Here is an 18,183-nt window from a genome sequence, read left to right on the forward strand (position 1 = left end):
TTTCCCTTCAAAGGATTGCATTATAAAGCATAGTATGTTCCTTTTTTAACTTGAATTCAGGGCAGTATGTAAGAATATAATAAGCGTGTAAGAATAAAAGGTCTCCTACTAAGTTACATGGGATGGAGTAGGTAAGTGCTCAGCACAGGTCTGATCTGTCCCGGGACAGTGCAGCTCTTTCTCGTTCTCACTCGGAGGCTTCAGGCTTCATGAGAGAGAACAGTAAACAAGAGCTCAATCTTGTCAACAATTGGGAAATGAGTCTGTAACAAAAACAGTGGCCCACGGGAGTGACTAGTGTTTCTCCCTTTGACAAGTTATTAAAAGCCATCAGTACCCAGGTCTGCTGGCGCAGTTTGTAATCCCAGCATTCGGGAGGCTGAGACCAAAGGATTGGATCGAGGTTCGCCAACAGCCTCAGCTACCTAGTGAGTCCCTCCATTAACTTAGTCCTGGAAACTTAGTTACGGAAGGCCTCACTAAGTAGCTGAGGCTGGCTTTGAACCTGTGTGATCCTCCTGTCTCAGCCTCCCAAGCGCTGGGATTACAAGCGTAATCCCAGCTTCATCTATTTTATGAATCGAATTGTGTTCTTCTAAACACAATTCCAAAAGTCACCAATCGAAGTCCCAGCCCTCAATGCCTCCAAATGTAACCTTACTCGGAACTAACCTCTTTAAAGATGTTAATAAATTAAAATGAGGCCGTGAGGGTAGCTCCTAATCTAGTGTCTGTAAGAAGAGGATGGGACACCAGGGAAGTGCATGCTCAGTGAAAGGCCAAGTGAGGACATAGTAAGAAAGTGGACAAGCAGACATGGTGGCCCACACCTAGAATCCCAGCCTGTGGGAGACTGAGACAGGATGACTGCAGGCTTGAGGCTAGCCTCAGCAATTTAGCACGATCCTGCTTCAAAATACAGAAAAATAACCTGGGCATGATGGCGCATGTTTGTAATCCCAGCATTTGGGAGACTGAGACAGGAGGATCACAGGTTCACAGCCAGCCTTAGCTACTTAGTGAGGCCCTCCGAAACTTAGTGAGACACTTTTCAAAATAACAAATAAAAAAAAATAGGGCTGGGGTTATAGCTCAGAGGTAGAGTGCCCCTGGATTCAATCCATCAGCAATTTAGTGAGACCCTATTTCAAAATAAAAAAATAAATAGGAGTGGGATGAAACTCAGAGGTAGAATGTCCCTGGACTTAATCGAAAAGAGGAGGAAGAACAGGCCATCTGCATACCAAGACCAGCCTCAGAAAACAAAAACAAATCATAGACTACACCTGACCATTAAGAATTCCAATCTAATGAGGTTCTATCACCGAATAGGCCTGTTTTCACAGAACATAACATATAAATTTACCACTTGTTTATAATAAATCTTGCAAAAATATACTGTTTTCTCAAATAAACCATAACCTTTCAAACTCCCAATTATTAAAGTAGAAATAATTATTCAAACCCTTTTAAAATACAGTTGAATTCTAAATGCACTTATGAACAATGGGAAAATTATTTATTTCACTCCATGGAATTTAGACAAGTAATTTCACATTTCATCCTAAGAGTCAGAAAACATTTAGTGTACATCCAGTCCTAATAAATATCATGTTATATCAATGAAATATTTAAATTTAGGAATTGATTTTTAATAGTTTCTATAAAGAGCATGAATAAGAAAACATACATAATACAAACCACTTGGGTCTAAGAGCCTTTATTTAAGTACTGAAAAGAAGCTGTATTGAATTTATTTAAGTATTGAAAAGAAATTCTGACAAATTTCTTTTTAAAAGCACATTCTTAAGCTGGAGGTGTAGATTAGAAGTAAAGTGTGCACTAGGCCCTGGGTTTAATTCCCAGCACCAAAAGAAAAGCAAAAACAAACAAAGATACATTGTGGGGATGTGTTCAAAGTCGGAGGAATTCATCAGTACTGAACAATTCACAAACATGACATTTAAGATGTGAACTAAGACGTGTTGGCAGTCAGGCAGTGTCTTGCTCTCTATCCTCTATGAAGCAGGAGCATTTCATATTTCATAGTTTCTGAACTTTCTCAGGAGCTCTGAGGGAGCATCCCCAGACCAGCGGAAACGAAGGTGCCAGCAGTTTCCACCTGAAAAACCTTTTGAAGAAAGAAAAGAAATATTTAATATCAGTGGTAGGTAGGAAAAGTCATAACTTAAATATAGCTGGTCATGGCAATGCACGCTCATAATCCCATTACTTGGGAGGCTGAAACAGGATGATCCCAGGTTTGCGGCCAGGCTCAGCTACTTAGGTCCTCTGCAACTTAGTGAGACCTTGTTTCAAAATAAAGAATTAAAAATAGGCTAGGGGTATAGCTTGGAGGTAGACTTCCCCTGGGCTCCATCCTCAGTACTGCAAAAAACAACATATAATATAAAACAGGTTGGGAGCCAGGCATGGTGGCGCATGCTTGTAATCCCAATATTTGGGAGGGTGAGACAGGAAGATAGCGGTTCATGGACAGCCTCAGCTACTTAGTAAGGCCCTTTGCAAATCTTTTTCAAAATAAAGAATTAAAAATAGAATTGGGGACGTAGCTCAGAGGTAGAATGCTCCTGGGTTTCATCCCCAGGGCCATAAATAAATAAATAAATAAATAAATAAATAAATAAATAAGCAAGCAAACAGATTGGGGATAAGATTCCACTACAACAAGTAAAATATAAGGTATAAGGGTGAGAAATATTAATATTTTTAGAAACAGACTAACTTAAGCAAGCTTTGGATTTTTTTTTGGTGTGTGTGTGTGTGTGTGTGTGTGTGTGTGTGTGTGTGTGTTACTGGAGATTGAACCCAGGGACATGCTACCTCCAAGATACACCCCTAATCCTTTTCATTTTTTATTTTGAAACAGAGTAAGTTGCTGAGACTAGCCTTGAACCTGTGATCCTCCTGTTTTGGGTTCCCAAGTACTAGAATTATAAGAATGCACCATCATGCCTACCTAACACTTTGGAATTCTTATGAACAGAAATTTCAGTTCATATGTGAAAGGATGTCACCTGCTTAAATGCTTAATAATAATTCTCTCCAATAGTGGGAATTTGAACAATTCACTTATAAAGAAGTTGGAAACAAATTTCACACAACTTTCAAAAACTTTTCAAGAAGTAAAAGGTCAATGGTAAAGGCTCCCTAGAAATACAAGTAGATGAATTCCAGGGTAATAAGATTTTTTTAATTACAATAAATGATGTTGAAAACTGAAGAAAAGGTTATTGCCCTTCTCTGAGGAAAATATAAATTGATAAAACTCTTATGAAGGCAATTTGGCATTACTTCTCAAACTTGCTAAAAGGTATATATCTTTAACCCAATAATTCTACTTTTGGAAAATCATCCTAAGGAAACAATAATGTATTTGCCCAGGAGTTTAATTAAATATAAGGATGTTTATGATGATACCATTTATAATTTATTTCAGTACTGGGGATTGAACTCAGAAGCATTCTACCTCCAAGATACACCTCCAGCGCTATTTTTTATTCTTTTATTTGAAACAGGGTCTCACAAAGTTGCAGAGGGCCTCACAAGTAGCTGAGACCGGCCACAAACCTGCAATCCTCCTGTCTCTGTCTCCTAAGTACTGGGATTACAAGTGTGCACCACCACACCCAGCTCATTTTTAATTTTTTGAAATCAAGAACCAATCAAAATTCTCAACAATAGAAAGCTGGTTAAAAGGCATTGGTATAGTCATTAACAACTTTTTGTTTTTATGCTGGGGATTGAACCCAGGGCCTAGAACATACTAAACATACTCTCCACCACTGAGTTACAGCCACAACCTCAACAATTTTTTAAATATTTACTGTTAGCCGGGCATAGTGGTCCACACTTGTAATTACCAGGATTTGAGAGGCTGAGACAAGAAGATCACAGTTCACAGACAGCTTCAGCTACTTAGGCCCTCAGCAACTTAGTGAGACTCTGTTTCAAAATAAAGAATAAAAAATAGGGCTGGGGGTGTAGCTCGAAGGTAGAATGGCCCTGGGTTCCATCCCCAGTACCGAAAAAAAAAATTTATTGTCATAGAATAATTTTAAAACATCTTATACAGTATAATCTCACTTCTAAATTCATTGTTTACATACATTTATGTAAACTTTTAAAATCTAAAAGAAAGCTAGGCACAGTGGTGCCTGTAACCCCAGTATTTGGGAGGCTGAGACAGGAGGATTGCAGGCTCAAGGACAGCCTCAGTAAGTAGTGAGACTCACCAACCTAGCGAGACCGTTTCCAAAGAAGAAATAAAATTCGGCTGCAGATGTAGCTTGAAGGTAAAATTCCTCTGGGTTCAATCCCAAGTACCACAAAAAAGACCAAAAAAAAAAAAAATCTAAAAGAAAGTACAGAAAGATAATAACAGTGGTTTTCCCTGGGTAGTTGGAATAGATGTAATTTTTTTTAATATTCTTTTTATCTGAACTCAGGAGCAGTCTACTGCTGAGCCCAAGACCTTTTAATTCTTTATTTTGAAACAGAGCCTCACTAAATTGCTGAAATTCTACCTAAATTGCTGAGGCGGGCCTCAAGCCTGCAATCCTCCTGTCTTAACCTCCCAAGTACTGGGATTCCAGGTATGTGCCACAATGCCCCGCTTATCTGATCTTATTTTTCTTCTACAAAAAGTGTGCTTTGGCCGTGCATGGTGGCACACTCCTGTAATCTCAATACTTGTGAGGCTGAGAAAGGAGGATTGCAGGCTCAAGGACAGCCTCAGCAAGTAGTGAGACTCATCAACCTTGAGAGACCCTGTTTCAAAATAAAAATAAAATACAGAGTGTAGCTTGGAGGTAGAATTAGAATGTCCCTGAGTTCAATTCTCAGTACCAAAAAAAAAGTATGCGCTGTATCTTTTTTACGTTTATACTATTGCTAACGTTTATGCTATTGCTAAAACAGTCTATGAACTGGATGCGGTGCTACAAACCTGTAATCTCAGCTACTTGGGGACAGCTGAAGGAGGATTACAAGTCTGAGAATAATCTGGACAATTTAGACTCTGTCTCAAATTTAAAAATAAAATAAAAAGGAGTGAGGATGCAGCTCAGTGGTAGAGAATTGGTCTAGAATGCATGAGGCCCTAGGTTTGATCCCTAATACTGCAAAATAAATGGAAGGAAGGGAGGGAGGAGGGACAGAAAGAGGAAAAACAATTTACATAATAACATGTCAAATATGCTTCCGTTGATTTTTTTTTTTTCAGTAATGGGGCTGGAACCCAGGGGCATTCTACCTCTGAGCTACACACCCATCCTATTTTTTATTCTTTATTTTGAATCACTGAGTTGCAGAAGGCCTCACTAAATAGCTGAGGCTGTCTGTGAACCATTAACCACGAGCCTCCTATCTCAGTCTCCCAAATGCTGAGATTACAAGCATGTGCCACCATGCCCAGCTCCACTGATATTTTAAAACATTATCTAAACCGGGCATGGTGGCGCATGCTTTTAATCCCAGCATTCGGGAGGCTGTGACAGGAGGATCTGGGAGCTGAGGGATTCTGCCTCTAAAGGACATTTACTCCCCACTCCTTTGCTGCCAAGGGGGGCTCCATTGCCAGAGAAAACCCGCTGGCAGTCCGGATGTCTGTGGTGGAGCCTGCAGCGTGGGAAATGTCAGGGCAGCAAGGTGCCGGGGGATATGGAGCCGCATTATCAACAACTGCTACACTTGAAATCTTTTCTGTTGTTCCAGGATGTTACACAGAACTATTTGATTCTAGAACTGTACTTATCAGAAGACATTTATTGCACATTTAAACAAAAAGAAAAGGTGGGTTATCTTGCACGGCAGTCCGACTCGTGGAGAGTCAGCATGTGATGGGGACTGTTTGGTGGCTGCTCATCACAGAAGAGGCATCAGAAGGCAACTCCAAAGCAAATATCAAGCCCTGCTCGCAAAAATTAACAAATATGCTGAGAAGCCAAATAGGAGAAGCCACTCGGGGCTTGATAAAGCTGACATAAATAATATTTCTTAAATGCTGATGTTATCAAAAATGTACACTGCAGTAAAAAGAAATTATAATCATGCAACTGCACTTTGATATATGAAATTCCAACTTTTAAAGCACTACTCGGAAAAGCCAATAATCTCTTAAACAGTATTAAGAAAAATACTGGTAAATGTAGCCTTTGGCAGAATTTTATACTTTTTCAACCACAGCTTCTCAGAACAATGATCCTCACTCCCTCCATTTCATTCTCAAACCACAGCAAGAGCACATACATCACCTGGGAGGATATCATTGTGGGCATCACAACTTCTGATCATGATATACCTATACTTTGGAGCAGTATCAACTGTTAAGAAGGATGGATTCATTAATAATCATGAAGTTCTGTAATGATAGGAGCCAGTACTAAAAAAGCACTTACTATGAGACTCGTAGAAATCTAAATATTTAACATAAATCATTTACTCCTCAAGAAAACCTTCTAAGGAGGCAGGCGTGGTTGCACACGTTTATAATCCCAGCATTTGGGAGGCTGAGACCGGAGGATCGCGGTTCGCGGACAGCCTCAGCTGCTTAGTGAGGCCCTCTGCAACTCAGTGAGACCCTGTTTCAAAATAAAGAATAAAAAATAGTGCAGGGGCTGTAGCTCAGAGGTCGAATGCCCCTGGGTTCCATCCCCAGACCTGCAAAACAAAAAAAGAGGATCGTCGTTCACAGGCAGTCTCAGCTACTACTTGGTGAGACCCTTCCCAACTCAGTGAGACTCTATTTAAAATAAAGAATAAAAATAGGGCTGGGAGTGTAGCTTGGAGGTAGAATGCCCCTGGATTCCATCCCAGTACCACAAAAAAAAGAAAGAAAAGAAAAGAAAAAAGAAAACCTTATAACCATTATAGATAACAAAACTTACACACTAAGGGGTTCAATGATTTACCCAAGTTCCCACAAAGTTGCACCTGACTCCTAAATATTCTTTACCATATTGTGTAATACAGAGGCTATGCACAGTATAAACCCATCTTTATTGTTTTTTGTTTGTTTGTTTGTTTGTTTGTTTGTTTTGCGGGTCTGGGGATGGAACTTAGGGGCATTTGACCTCCGAGATACACCCCCTGCCCTATTTTTTATTCTTTATTGTGAGACTGGGTCTCACTGAATTGCAGAGGGCCTCACTAAGTTGCAGAGGGCATCACCATGCCCAGCTCCTTCTTTATTTTAAAGCTGTCCTACGTGTGTGTGTGTACTCACATATGTTTGTATCAGCATAGAGGGCAGCGTGGAAAGAGACAGACCTGAGCATCCACTTTCAGGAACTAGAAACTGATAGGACAGCAGACTGGGGTAGACACCAAGTTACTGTCTACAAATCTTTGATTTTTTTTTTAAAAAAATTTTAAATTTAGCCGGGCATGGTGGCGCACGCTTGTAATCCCCGTGCTTGGGAGGCTGAGACAGGAGGATCACACAGGTTCAAAGCCAGCCTGAGCTGGCTTAAGAGACCCTGTTTCCAAATAAAATATAAAATAGGTCTGGGAGTGTAGCCTAGAGGTAGAAGGCCCCTGGGTTCCATCCTCAGTACCACAAAAAAAAAAAAAAATTAAAAAAAATTTTTTAATTTCAAAAAAAAAAATACATATTATAAGAAAACTTCACTGAATCCTTGAGAAAGTCTCAAACAGGACCTAAGCCTCATACTGGGGTTTCTGAACCTCTGCCCCCTAGTTCTGGTGAATGCATGAGGTCAAATCTGACTGAAACAGAATATGCAGGGGTTCCAGAAGCACAGACCAGAATGTTCCAGGGCTGAAAGGAGAAACCTTTGCATATGTGCCATGTGCCTATGGGGGGAGGGAGGGTGTCTGTATATGTGTTCTTCTTTAGACAGTTTTGTGAAATTTGGACTCTGCTTTAATCAAATTCATATTTTAACCATTCCCAGTGACTGATGCAGAGAGGTCTTGGGTAACTGATAAGTTGGGTCCCTCCCCTCCCCCACGTGATCTCGCAGCAGGGACAGGAGGCAGAAACCTGGAAGCCGAGATAGCGAGGTTCCGCAAGACATACTTGAGATCGCGAAACTAGAGATGTCACGAGAGAACTGGCGTTCCCACACTTAGTCCCTCTCCCCAAAATACTGGATCATTTCCGCCCCGCCACATGGGTGACTCAGCGGGCCGATCCAGACTACGCGGCGGGACTCTCCAGGTAGATGGCTCATCCATCCCTTCCCCGACTCACTGACCTCGCCCCGAACCCCGAAGGTGCCAAGTTCTTTCAGATTAAAGCAGATTTTTGTTACCTCAGTGCTTGTTTTGCCTCCTTTGCGGTCTCCCCAAGCCCCAACACACCCAGTTCAACCTTTCAGTAATCATCAAGGACAGCTGAATCAAACTCTAAAAATCCTCACTCCCAGCAAGTAGAGAGTAGGTAAAAAATCCCCCCCCCCAAAAAAAAAGACTTGAAGCAACTATTCCTAGAAAGATAAGCATTCACTAGGCGTAATACTTGGGAGGCTGATACAGAAGGATCACAGGTTCAAGGTCACCTTCAGCAAGTTAGTGAGGCTCTCAGCAACTTGGTAAGAACTGTTTTCAAATAAAAGGGTCTGGAGATTTAGCTCAGAGGTAAAATGCCTCTGGATTCAACCCCCAGCACCAAAGGGGGGAAAAAAAAGGAAGGGGAAATAAGATATCTAGTTATTATCTTTTTTATTTGTATGTGCAGGAACCTTCTGCTTAAAGGCCAAATTCCAATGGGGTTCTGTGTCATGACCTGAGAATCAACAGGGTATGTATACAGCGCTCCTAAACTAGTTGACATGGTTGCATGAGTAGACATAGGTAAAATAATAATAGTTAGTACTTACCAAAAGCCTGCTCTGGGCAAATCACCATGCTGAGCATTTTTGCATAGATCTCACCCATTTAACCCTCTTGGTAATTACGAGAAGGTATTATTACAATCCCCGTTTAAAAATGAAGAAACTGAGGGCTAGAGAAATTAAGTAACTTTTGCCAACTAATGCAGACACATAGTTGAGCGAGGATGAAAACTCAGGTAGTATTGCTTGGAAGCCAGGAGTTGAACGTCTGTAATACCTTGCTTCAGTGGCTCTGTAAATGACCAGACTGCCTACAAAGTTACTTACAGATGATGTATGGTCTCGGGATAGCACAGTGCCTTGGAACACAGACTCTGAAGCTAAACTGCTCCCCTGCCACAAACAAGCTTTACAGCCTGGAGCAAATTTTTCAACCTATCTGGGCTTCAGTTTTTTATCTGTAAAATGATAAGAGTAATAATAGTCCCAACCTCCCAAGACTGTATTTTAGACTAAGTTAATATATACAAAATTAATACTAACTAAGGTAGCCAGGCATGATTGTACAGGCCTGTAATCCCAGTACTTGTAAAACTGAGACAGGAGGATCACAGATTCAAGGACAATCTCAACAAAATAAAAAATAAAAAGGGCTGGGCATGTAGCTCAAAGGTAGAATGGCCCTGTGTTCAATCTCCAGTATAAAAACAAACAAGCCGGGCATGGTGGTGCACGCTTGTAATCCCAGCATTTGGGAGGCTGAGACAGGAGGATCGCGGTTCGTGGACAGCCTCAGCTACATAGTTAGGCCCTCTGCAACTCAGTGAGACCCTGTTTCAAAATAAAGAATAAAGCCAACCGTGGTGGCACACGCTTATAATTCCAGCATTTGGGAGGCTGAGACCAGAGGATCGTGGTTCGTGGACAGCCTCAGCTACATAGTGAGGCCCTCAGCAACTCAGTGAGACCCTGTTTCAAAATAAAGAATAAAAAACAGGGCAGGGGCTGTACCTCGGAGGTCGTATGCCCCTGGGTTTCATCCCCAGACCCGCAAAAAAATAAAATAAAATAATAAAGAATAAAAAAATCAGGTTGGGAGTGTAGCTGGGAGATAGAATTCCCCTGGGTTTCATCCCCAGTACCGCAAAAAAAAAAAAAAAAAAAAAAGTAAAGAATGTTTCTACACATAGTAAACATTCTTAAATGTTATAGTGTTACTTCATTAAAGCAAAAGACACTCAAGAAATGTCTCAGGTTTCCCTTGGGGGGAATTTTGTATTTTCCACCTTCTGTGTCAATGCTAAGTATCTTTGAGATGCTAAACCATTCAAGTTCAGAGCTACTGTGCAGATTGGGAAGGATGAGAATGGATGACTGTAAAGCAGTGAGGCCTGACTTACCTGGAGAACCGGGGTTTTGTGGGGAGAGTGGCTGCTCCGGGGCCTCCGACTCCTGCTGCATTTTCTCTGCAGTCCAGCCAGGCTCTTTGCTCTTCCTTTCTTCTTCCTCATCCCATTCCTTGGTTTTAATCTTGTTGGTATGAGTCTGATCAGATTCTTCCAGCATCAAGTCTTTTTTACCTCTGACAGCCCAGTGCATTGACTAAATTGATTAAAAGTAGACACATAAATATTAAATCAAGCCAGGCGTGGTGGCGCACGCTTGTAATCTCAGCGCTTGGGAGGCTGAGACGGAAAGATCTCACAGGTCCGAAGCCAGCCTCAGCTACTTAGTGAAGCTCTCAGCAACTTAGTGAGACCCTGTTTCCAAATAAAGTATAAAATAGATCTGGGAGGATAACCCAGAGGTAGAAAAGCCCCTGGGGTCCACTGCCAGTACCACAAAAAAAAAAAAATGTCAATGTATAGCTGGGCATGGTGGCACACATTTGTAATCACAGTACTGGGGAGGCTGAGACAGGAGGATTGCAGGTTCATGGCAAGCTTCTACTACTTAGTGAGGCCCTCCACAACTTAGTGAGACCCTGTTTCAAAATAAAGAATAAAAAGGGGGGCTGGAGGTATTGCTCAGAGGTGGGATGCCCCTGGGTTCAATCCCAAGTGAATTTTCCAGAAACAAGTACCGGGGGAGCCCTCAGTGTTTAGCCAGGCATGGTGGTGCTCACTTGTAATCCCAGCCACTCAGGAAGAGCACAAGTTTGAGGCCAGCCTCTACAGCTTAGCAAGACCCTGTCTCAAAATAAAAATAAAGGCATGATAATCCCAGTACTTAGGAGGCTGAGATAGGAGGATCGCAGATTCGAGTTCAGCTTTAGTAACTTAGCACAACCCTCAGCAACTTAATGAGAATCTGATTCAAAAATTTAAAAAAAAAAAGGTTGGGGTGTATATAGCTCAGAAGTAGAATGCCCCTAGGTTCAATTCCCAGTACCACAAAAAGAAGAGGCAATATCCTCATTGTTGCTGTCATTTCTTTGCATGCACACAGAAGAGTCTGGCCAGTGACTTCCTCTAGCGCAGAGAAGAGGTTATTAGAGAAGTTAGTTAAGATCAGAGCAAGAAGTTAAAAAAACCCAGGGCCAGAGAGATGAAAACATGAAGTGTCAGCATCCTAAGTCAGCCAAGTGGTATACACATGATGTTTCTCTCTTGAAATCCAATTGCCTATGGCCTGCCGTAGACGGGCAGTGAGGATGAATGACTCATAATAAAGGCTTTGAAGGCTTCAGTAAAAAGCTATTCTGAGGGAGAAGACGTCTTACCCATCCCCTTATGAGTAAGTCAGAATAAAATATTATATCAGCCGGGCGTGGTGGCACACGCTTGTAATCCCCGCGCTTGGGAGGCGGAGACAGGAGGATCGCACAGGTTCGAAGCCAGCCTTGCTGGCTTAAGAGACCCTGTTTCCAAAACTAAAAAAAAAAAAAAAATAGGTCTGGGAGTGTAGCCCGGATATAGAAGGGCTTCCAGGAACCCCAGTACCACCAAAAAAAAAAAAAAAAAAAAATTATATCATCAGACCCCTATGTCTGTGGCTCACAATTACAGGAATATGCAGAAGAAAAATCCAAACTGTATCTCACTCCTACACAGGTGCTTCTCGTGCTTCGTAGTTCATCAGGGATGGACGCAGAGAGTGCTGCTGAGCAGCCTGGCACGTTGGAGCAGCTCGTGGGCCGACTGCTCACCTCTGCATTCACAGAGGGCCTTTCTCAGCCTCACCAGGGTATTGCTTGGGGCGGAACATTTAACATCCGGCAAACTAGTCTATTGTGGAACAATTCGTTTTGACAGAATGAGCATCCATAAAAATATTAAATGATAGCAGCTGATGGAGACTAAACAGGAGCCTAGGAAAGGGAGAGTTTGTACAGCAACAGAATGGACTGAACAAGGCAGAAAGTCAGTGTATGATCTGAGTGAACTAACCCAAAACAGAAACGCGGCCAAGGTGCAAAGGCCACTAATCCTTACACCTGTGAAACTGGCATGGCGTTACCTTCCTTCACCATTAACTTGCTTATCTAAAATTTCCTTAATGGACCCTCGCCACCACCACCACCACCACCTCCGCCACCACTGCCATGGTCATTTTCTTACATGCTGGACCTTGGTCGACATTGGCAAATGAAAATGTTTATCTACATGCCATGAAACGCTGGGACAAATTGAAAACAGACACAGGTGACTCAGATGTGCCCTAGCTCAGCTGAATAACTGAACAAAGTTTACTGCTTATTTTTGTCCTGGATCACCAGGAGTGAATTTTTTACTTGTTTGTGATTTCTGACCTGCTTCTGGGTAACACCCAGGAAGGACAGATTGCCTTTTGAACAAGCCCAGGAGGTGTTGCCCTGCATTGTTTCCCATCTGGCTGGAGAAACCACTGCCATGTGGGCATAGCAGGAAGCTTCCCTGGCAGTCTGTGGCCAAGGGACTCACCCCAAAGACACCCCACACAGCAGGGAACCGGGAAACAACCGACAAAGAGGTCCACCTGGGCGTGACAGGCAGCCCCCGAAAAGTCCTCTCAGAAGCAAGCAATCTGTCAAATGATCAGTTTACCCAAAATGTGTTTCTGAGCTGAGCATGGGAGAACACACTTGTAATTCCAGTACTTGGGAGGCTGATTCAAGAGGATCGCATGTTCAAGTACAGCCTCAGCAACTTAGTGAGACCCTGTTTCCAAATAAAAAATAAAATAGGTCTGGGGTGTAGCCCAGAGGTAGAAGGCCCCTAGGTTCCATCCCCAGTAACACACACACACACACACACACACACACACACACACACGCGTTTCTATTAGCTCTTTATAAAATTTATAGTAAGTAGGCAGGTGTAATGGCACACAATTGTAACCCCAGTATTTGGAAGGCTGAGATAGGAGGATCGCAGGTTCGCCACCAGCCTCAGCTATTTAATGAGGCCCTTCATAACTTAATGAAACCCTGTTTCAAAATAAAGAATAAAAAATTAGGGCTGGGGGTGGAGCTTGGACGTAGAATGCCCCTGGGTTCCATCCCAGTACCACACACAAAAAAAATTTTTTTTCTTAAAGAACTAAAATATAGGGCTGAGGGTGCAGCTCAGAGGTACAATGCCCCTGGGTCCTATCCTCAGTACTAAAAAAAGAAAAGAAAGAAAGAAATTAGAAAAGCAGGATAGATCACATAAAGAAAAGAGATTTTATGAGATTTGACGATCTATAAATGTGCAGGGAAGCCGGGCGTGGTGGCGCACGCTTGTAATCCCCGCGCTTGGGAGGCAGAGACAGGAGGATCGCGCAGATTCAAAGCTAGTCCCGCGCGCTGGCTTAGGAGACCCTGTTTCCAAATAAAAATGCAAAAATAGGTCTGGGAGTGTAGCCCTGAGGTAGAAGGGCTTCCAGGAACCCCAGTACCACCAAAAAAAATAATAATAATAAAATAAAAATAAATAAATAAATAAATAAATAAATGTGTGGGGAAAGCAAAATTCTCAAGCTATAACCATTTTATAGTTAGAATGGCATCTATAATATAAATAACCTCCAAACCCTAATGGTGATGTTTATTTTAGAAAGGATAGATAATGAACTATTGGGTGATAAACTAGGTATAATAATTGTTATTGGTTTCTTCAGAGTAGAACACTTGTCTAACAGGTACAAAGCCCTCAGTGTGATTCCAGCACCTGTGTGTGTGTGTGTGTGAGAGAGAGAGAGAGAGAGAGAGAGAGAGAGAGAGAGAGAGAGAGAGAGAGAGAGAGAGGAGAGAGAGAGAGATTGACCTATGAGAACATAGCAAGACTTCATCTCAAAAAAGAGTGTTCTAATCTCTTTTAGGATTTGAGTAGAAAGTTAAGAAGAACATTACAGAAAGTCTACTGAACGATGTACAGATCAGATCAAATTTAGCATAGGATATTTAAAGTCCACTGAGGGGAAAAAAAAAGTAAGTCAGACAACCGGGCAGGGTGGCACACACTTGTAATCCCAGCATTCGGGAGGCTGCAACAGGAGGATGGGGGTTCGCAGACAGCCTCAGCTACTTAGTGAGGCCTCCGCAACTTAGTGAGACCCTGTCTCAAAATAAAGAATAAAAAATAGGACTGGGGGTATATCTCAGAGGTAAAAATGCCCTTGGACCCCATCCTTAGTACTACAGAAAAAAGGAAGTCAGAAACAACCAGCTTTCAACCAAACAAAAGACTGTGAGAAAAAGAAAAATCACTGCTGATTTAAAAGTACAGAGTTCTGCATCTCATCATTTTTATGCCACTAATAAAAATAAATCTGAAACCAAATACTAGCCCAGCATACTACTTCATCTTTGCTGACAAGACAAATGATGCAGTCAGTAAGATCTAAAATCTAATTATTCTAAGACCTCAAACAGTTCAGAGTAAAGCTAAACTCAAAGTAGAAATGATGTGTTTGGAGACAGGAAATTAGTATTAAATAGAAGGACGTGGGCAATATAAATTAAAGTGGAGATTCGGAGAAGAATTTTGAAAAATCTACAGATAACTTGATATTACCTGTTAAAATTAAGTGACAGAGTTGAGTGGATTAGCAAGAAAAATGTGCTATAAATCAGGAGGCAGTAAGGGTCACTAATTCAGTTGCAATTAGTATATCATACTCAGGAAACTAAAAATATGATTATGCAGAGTTAGTAAAACAACATTTATTTAGCTCGTGTCAACAAGGAACTTTACATGTACACAGTGAAAAGGAAAAGAACTTTACTTCTAAATATGTGAAGTTGCCGGGCGTGGTGGCGCACGCTTGCAATCCCCGCGCTTGGGAGGCGGAGTCAGGAGGAACGCGCAGGTTCGAAGCCAGCCGCGCTGGCTTAAGAGACCCTGTTTCCAAAAATAAAAAAAGTATAAAATAGGTCTGGGAGTGTAACCTGGAGGTAGAAGGGCTTCCAGGAACCCCAGTACCACCAAAAATAAATAAATAAATAAATAAGTGAAGTTAAGTCACTATATTTTTTTGAAAGATTTCCTCTAGCTATATTGTGCCTAAATACAATAATCATATGGTTAGTCCCTCATAAATAACTACCTTAACCCACTATAAAAGCCAGAGGTGTTGGTACACGCTTGTAATCCCAGTGTTTGGGAAGCTGAGACAGGAGGATCCAGGTTCGTGGCCAACCTCAGCAACTTAGGCCCTCTGCAATTTAGTGAGACTCTGTTTCAAAATAAAGAATTGAACAAAAATAGGGCTGGTGGTATAGCTCAGAGGTCCAATCCCTGGTGCTACCAAAAAAAAAGCACTACGAATATATACTTCATTCCAAATGAGACCAAAAAATAGTTTGCATTTTATGGCTTTAATCATATACTTTGAGAATTTTACATTAGCCTTCTTTATTATTTCAAAGATCTGTCCTCAGTATTACAAGCCTTTTATAAACAATTTCCTCAATCTTCTTAAAATAAAAATTATGAAGGAAATCTGTGTGTGTGTGTGTGTGTGTGTGTGTGTGTGTGTGTGTGTGTGTGTTGTACTGAGGATTGAATCCAGGAGATACTACCTCTGAGCTATACATTTTAGTTTTTATTTTGAAACAGGGTCTCAGTGAGAATCTTAATAGGTTACTGAGGCTGTCATCAAACCTGTGATCTCTGTCTCAGCCTCCCAAGTGCTGGGATTACAGACATGTGTTACCACTCCCAGCTTGAAGAAGGAAATCTACATATAATCCCAAAAGGCTATAATTTAAAAGATGCGAATAACTTTATAAATTAATTCTAAGAGATGTCTCTGAATATCCCTGTAGGGTGATTTCTCTATTCAAAATCTCAGGTCATAGAAATATTTCAGTGGAAAGAATCTGAATAATAAATTATGCCTAAGATAATAGAAATATTTAAGATTATGTTTCTATGTCATCCATATAATGGATATAAATAAACAAATAAATAAATATAGTGATTTCTTTATAGTGATTGGGATGCTAAGGACTGGACCCAAGACTTGCATACCACACACTAAGCATAAGCATGTACTCTACCTCAGCCTTATAGTGACTATTTTCTTTTTTCCTTTTCTTTCTTTCTTTTTTTTTTTTTTTTTTTGGTACTGGGATGTAACCCGGGGCATTCAACCTCCAAGCTATATTTTTATTTTTTTTATTCTTTTTTTTTATTCTCTTTTTTTGGGGGGACGGGGGGTTCTGAGGATGAAACCCAGGGCATTTGACCTCCGAGCTATACTCCCTGCCCTATTTTGTATTCTTTATTTTTTGAAACAGGGTCTCACTAAGTTGCGGAGGGCCTCACTAAGTAGCTGAGGCTGTCCACAAACCACAATCCTCAGGTCTCAGCCACCCAAATGCTGGGATTACAAGCATTCTGTGAACTGCAATCCTCCGGTATCAGCCTCCTGAATGCTGGGATTACAAGCATGTGCCACCACACCTGGCTTGCTTTTGTTTTTGTTTTGTTTTTGTGTTGTTGTTGTTGTTGTTGATGATGATGATGATGATTTGCAGTACTGGGGATGGAATCTAGAGGCATTCTACCTCTGAGCTACACCCCCAGTCCTATTTTTTATTCTTTATTTTGAAACAGGGTCTCACTGAGTTGCAAAGGGCCTCACTAAGTAGCTGAGACTGGCTGGGAGCCTGCAATCCTCCTGTCTCAGCTCTCAAATGCTGTGATTACGAGTGTGTGCCAGCACGCCCATCTTGTTTTGTTTGGGGGGGTGGGTACTGGGGATGGAACTCAGGGGCATTCTACCTCTGAGCTATACACCAGCCCTATTTTTTTATCCTTTATTTTATTTTATTATTATTATTTGTGTGTGTGTGTGTGTGTGTGTGTGTGTGTGTGTGTGTGGTACTGGGGGTGGAACCCACAGGCTTTCTACCTCCGGGCTATACTCCCAGACCTTTTTTTATATTTTATTTGGAAACAGGGTCTCACTAAGTTGCTGAAAGCCTCACTAAGTAGCTGAGGCTGGCTTCGAACCCATGCGATCCTCTTGTCTCAGCCTCCCAAGCGCCCGGCTTTATTCTTTATTTTAAAAGAGGTTCTCACTGAGTTACAAAGGGCCTCACTAGGTAGCTGAGGCTGTCTGCAAACCACAATCCTCCTATCTCAGCCTCCCAAATACTGGGATTACAAGTGTAAGCCACCACTCCCTGCTAGATCCTGTTTCTTAATGGATTTCTAAGCCTTGAAAAAAGAACAAGCTGATGTGAACAGGAAGGATGAAGGAAATGAATTTGCAGTGGTCCAAAACAGTATATGAGCAACTTGAGAAGCACATTTATTAAAATTCATAACCTGAGATGTAAATGATAACAGGGATTCTGTACACTGAAACAAACAACCCCAGCGGCTGAAAACTGTAGTCACGGGCTACTCTGGCACTGCCTCACTGCCCCCATTCTGAATCCCCCTTGCAGGACTTTCTAAGTACCGAGTGATACCCAGATGCTACCAACTTACTGGCTTTCTCCATCCTGTTGCCTATTGAGTCTTGTGTTACTTGTTGCTATGGCCAAGATACCTGAAGGAAGCAACTTAAAAGAGGGAAGCCTGAGCTAGTTTGCACTCCCACCAACAGTGTAAAAGAGTTCCTCTTTCCCCACATCCTCGCCAGCATTTGTTGTTGTTTGATTTCTTTATGCTTGCTACTCTGACTGGGGTTAGATGGAATCTCAGTGTAGTTTTGATTTGCATCTCCCTGATGGCCAGTGATGAAGAACATCTTTTCATGTATCTATTGGCCCTTTGTATCTCTTCTTTTGTGAAGTGTCTATTTAGTTCATTTGCCCATTTCAGTTTTAATGGAAAGATAGGAGAGGAGAAAGGCCGATCTTGATTAAGGAACATCTTCACCTGAACATGTGTAAAATTATGAATAAGACATGGTTAACCTGGCCAACCATTGGTGGGGGGGGAGA

The 18,183-nt window shown here is 41.6% G+C and overlaps 1 protein-coding gene across 1 annotated transcript in view; it reads right to left on the bottom strand.

Moving 5' to 3' along the window:
- Positions 1-2,036: 2,036 nt before the first annotated feature.
- Positions 2,037-18,183, bottom strand: part of DNAJC12 (DnaJ heat shock protein family (Hsp40) member C12) — a gene marked incomplete at both ends in the record, with an annotated part of 38,381 nt that continues 22,234 nt past the window's right edge. The window contains 2 exons of the mRNA XM_080694590.1: positions 2,037-2,131; positions 10,220-10,421. Coding sequence (XP_080550716.1) covers positions 2,037-2,131; positions 10,220-10,421 — 297 coding nt within the window. The remainder of the gene's footprint in view (positions 2,132-10,219; positions 10,422-18,183) is intronic.

Source organism: Muscardinus avellanarius, assembly GCF_963383645.1.
Source record: "Muscardinus avellanarius genome assembly, chromosome: 4".
Taxonomy (NCBI): Eukaryota; Metazoa; Chordata; class Mammalia; order Rodentia; family Gliridae; genus Muscardinus; species Muscardinus avellanarius.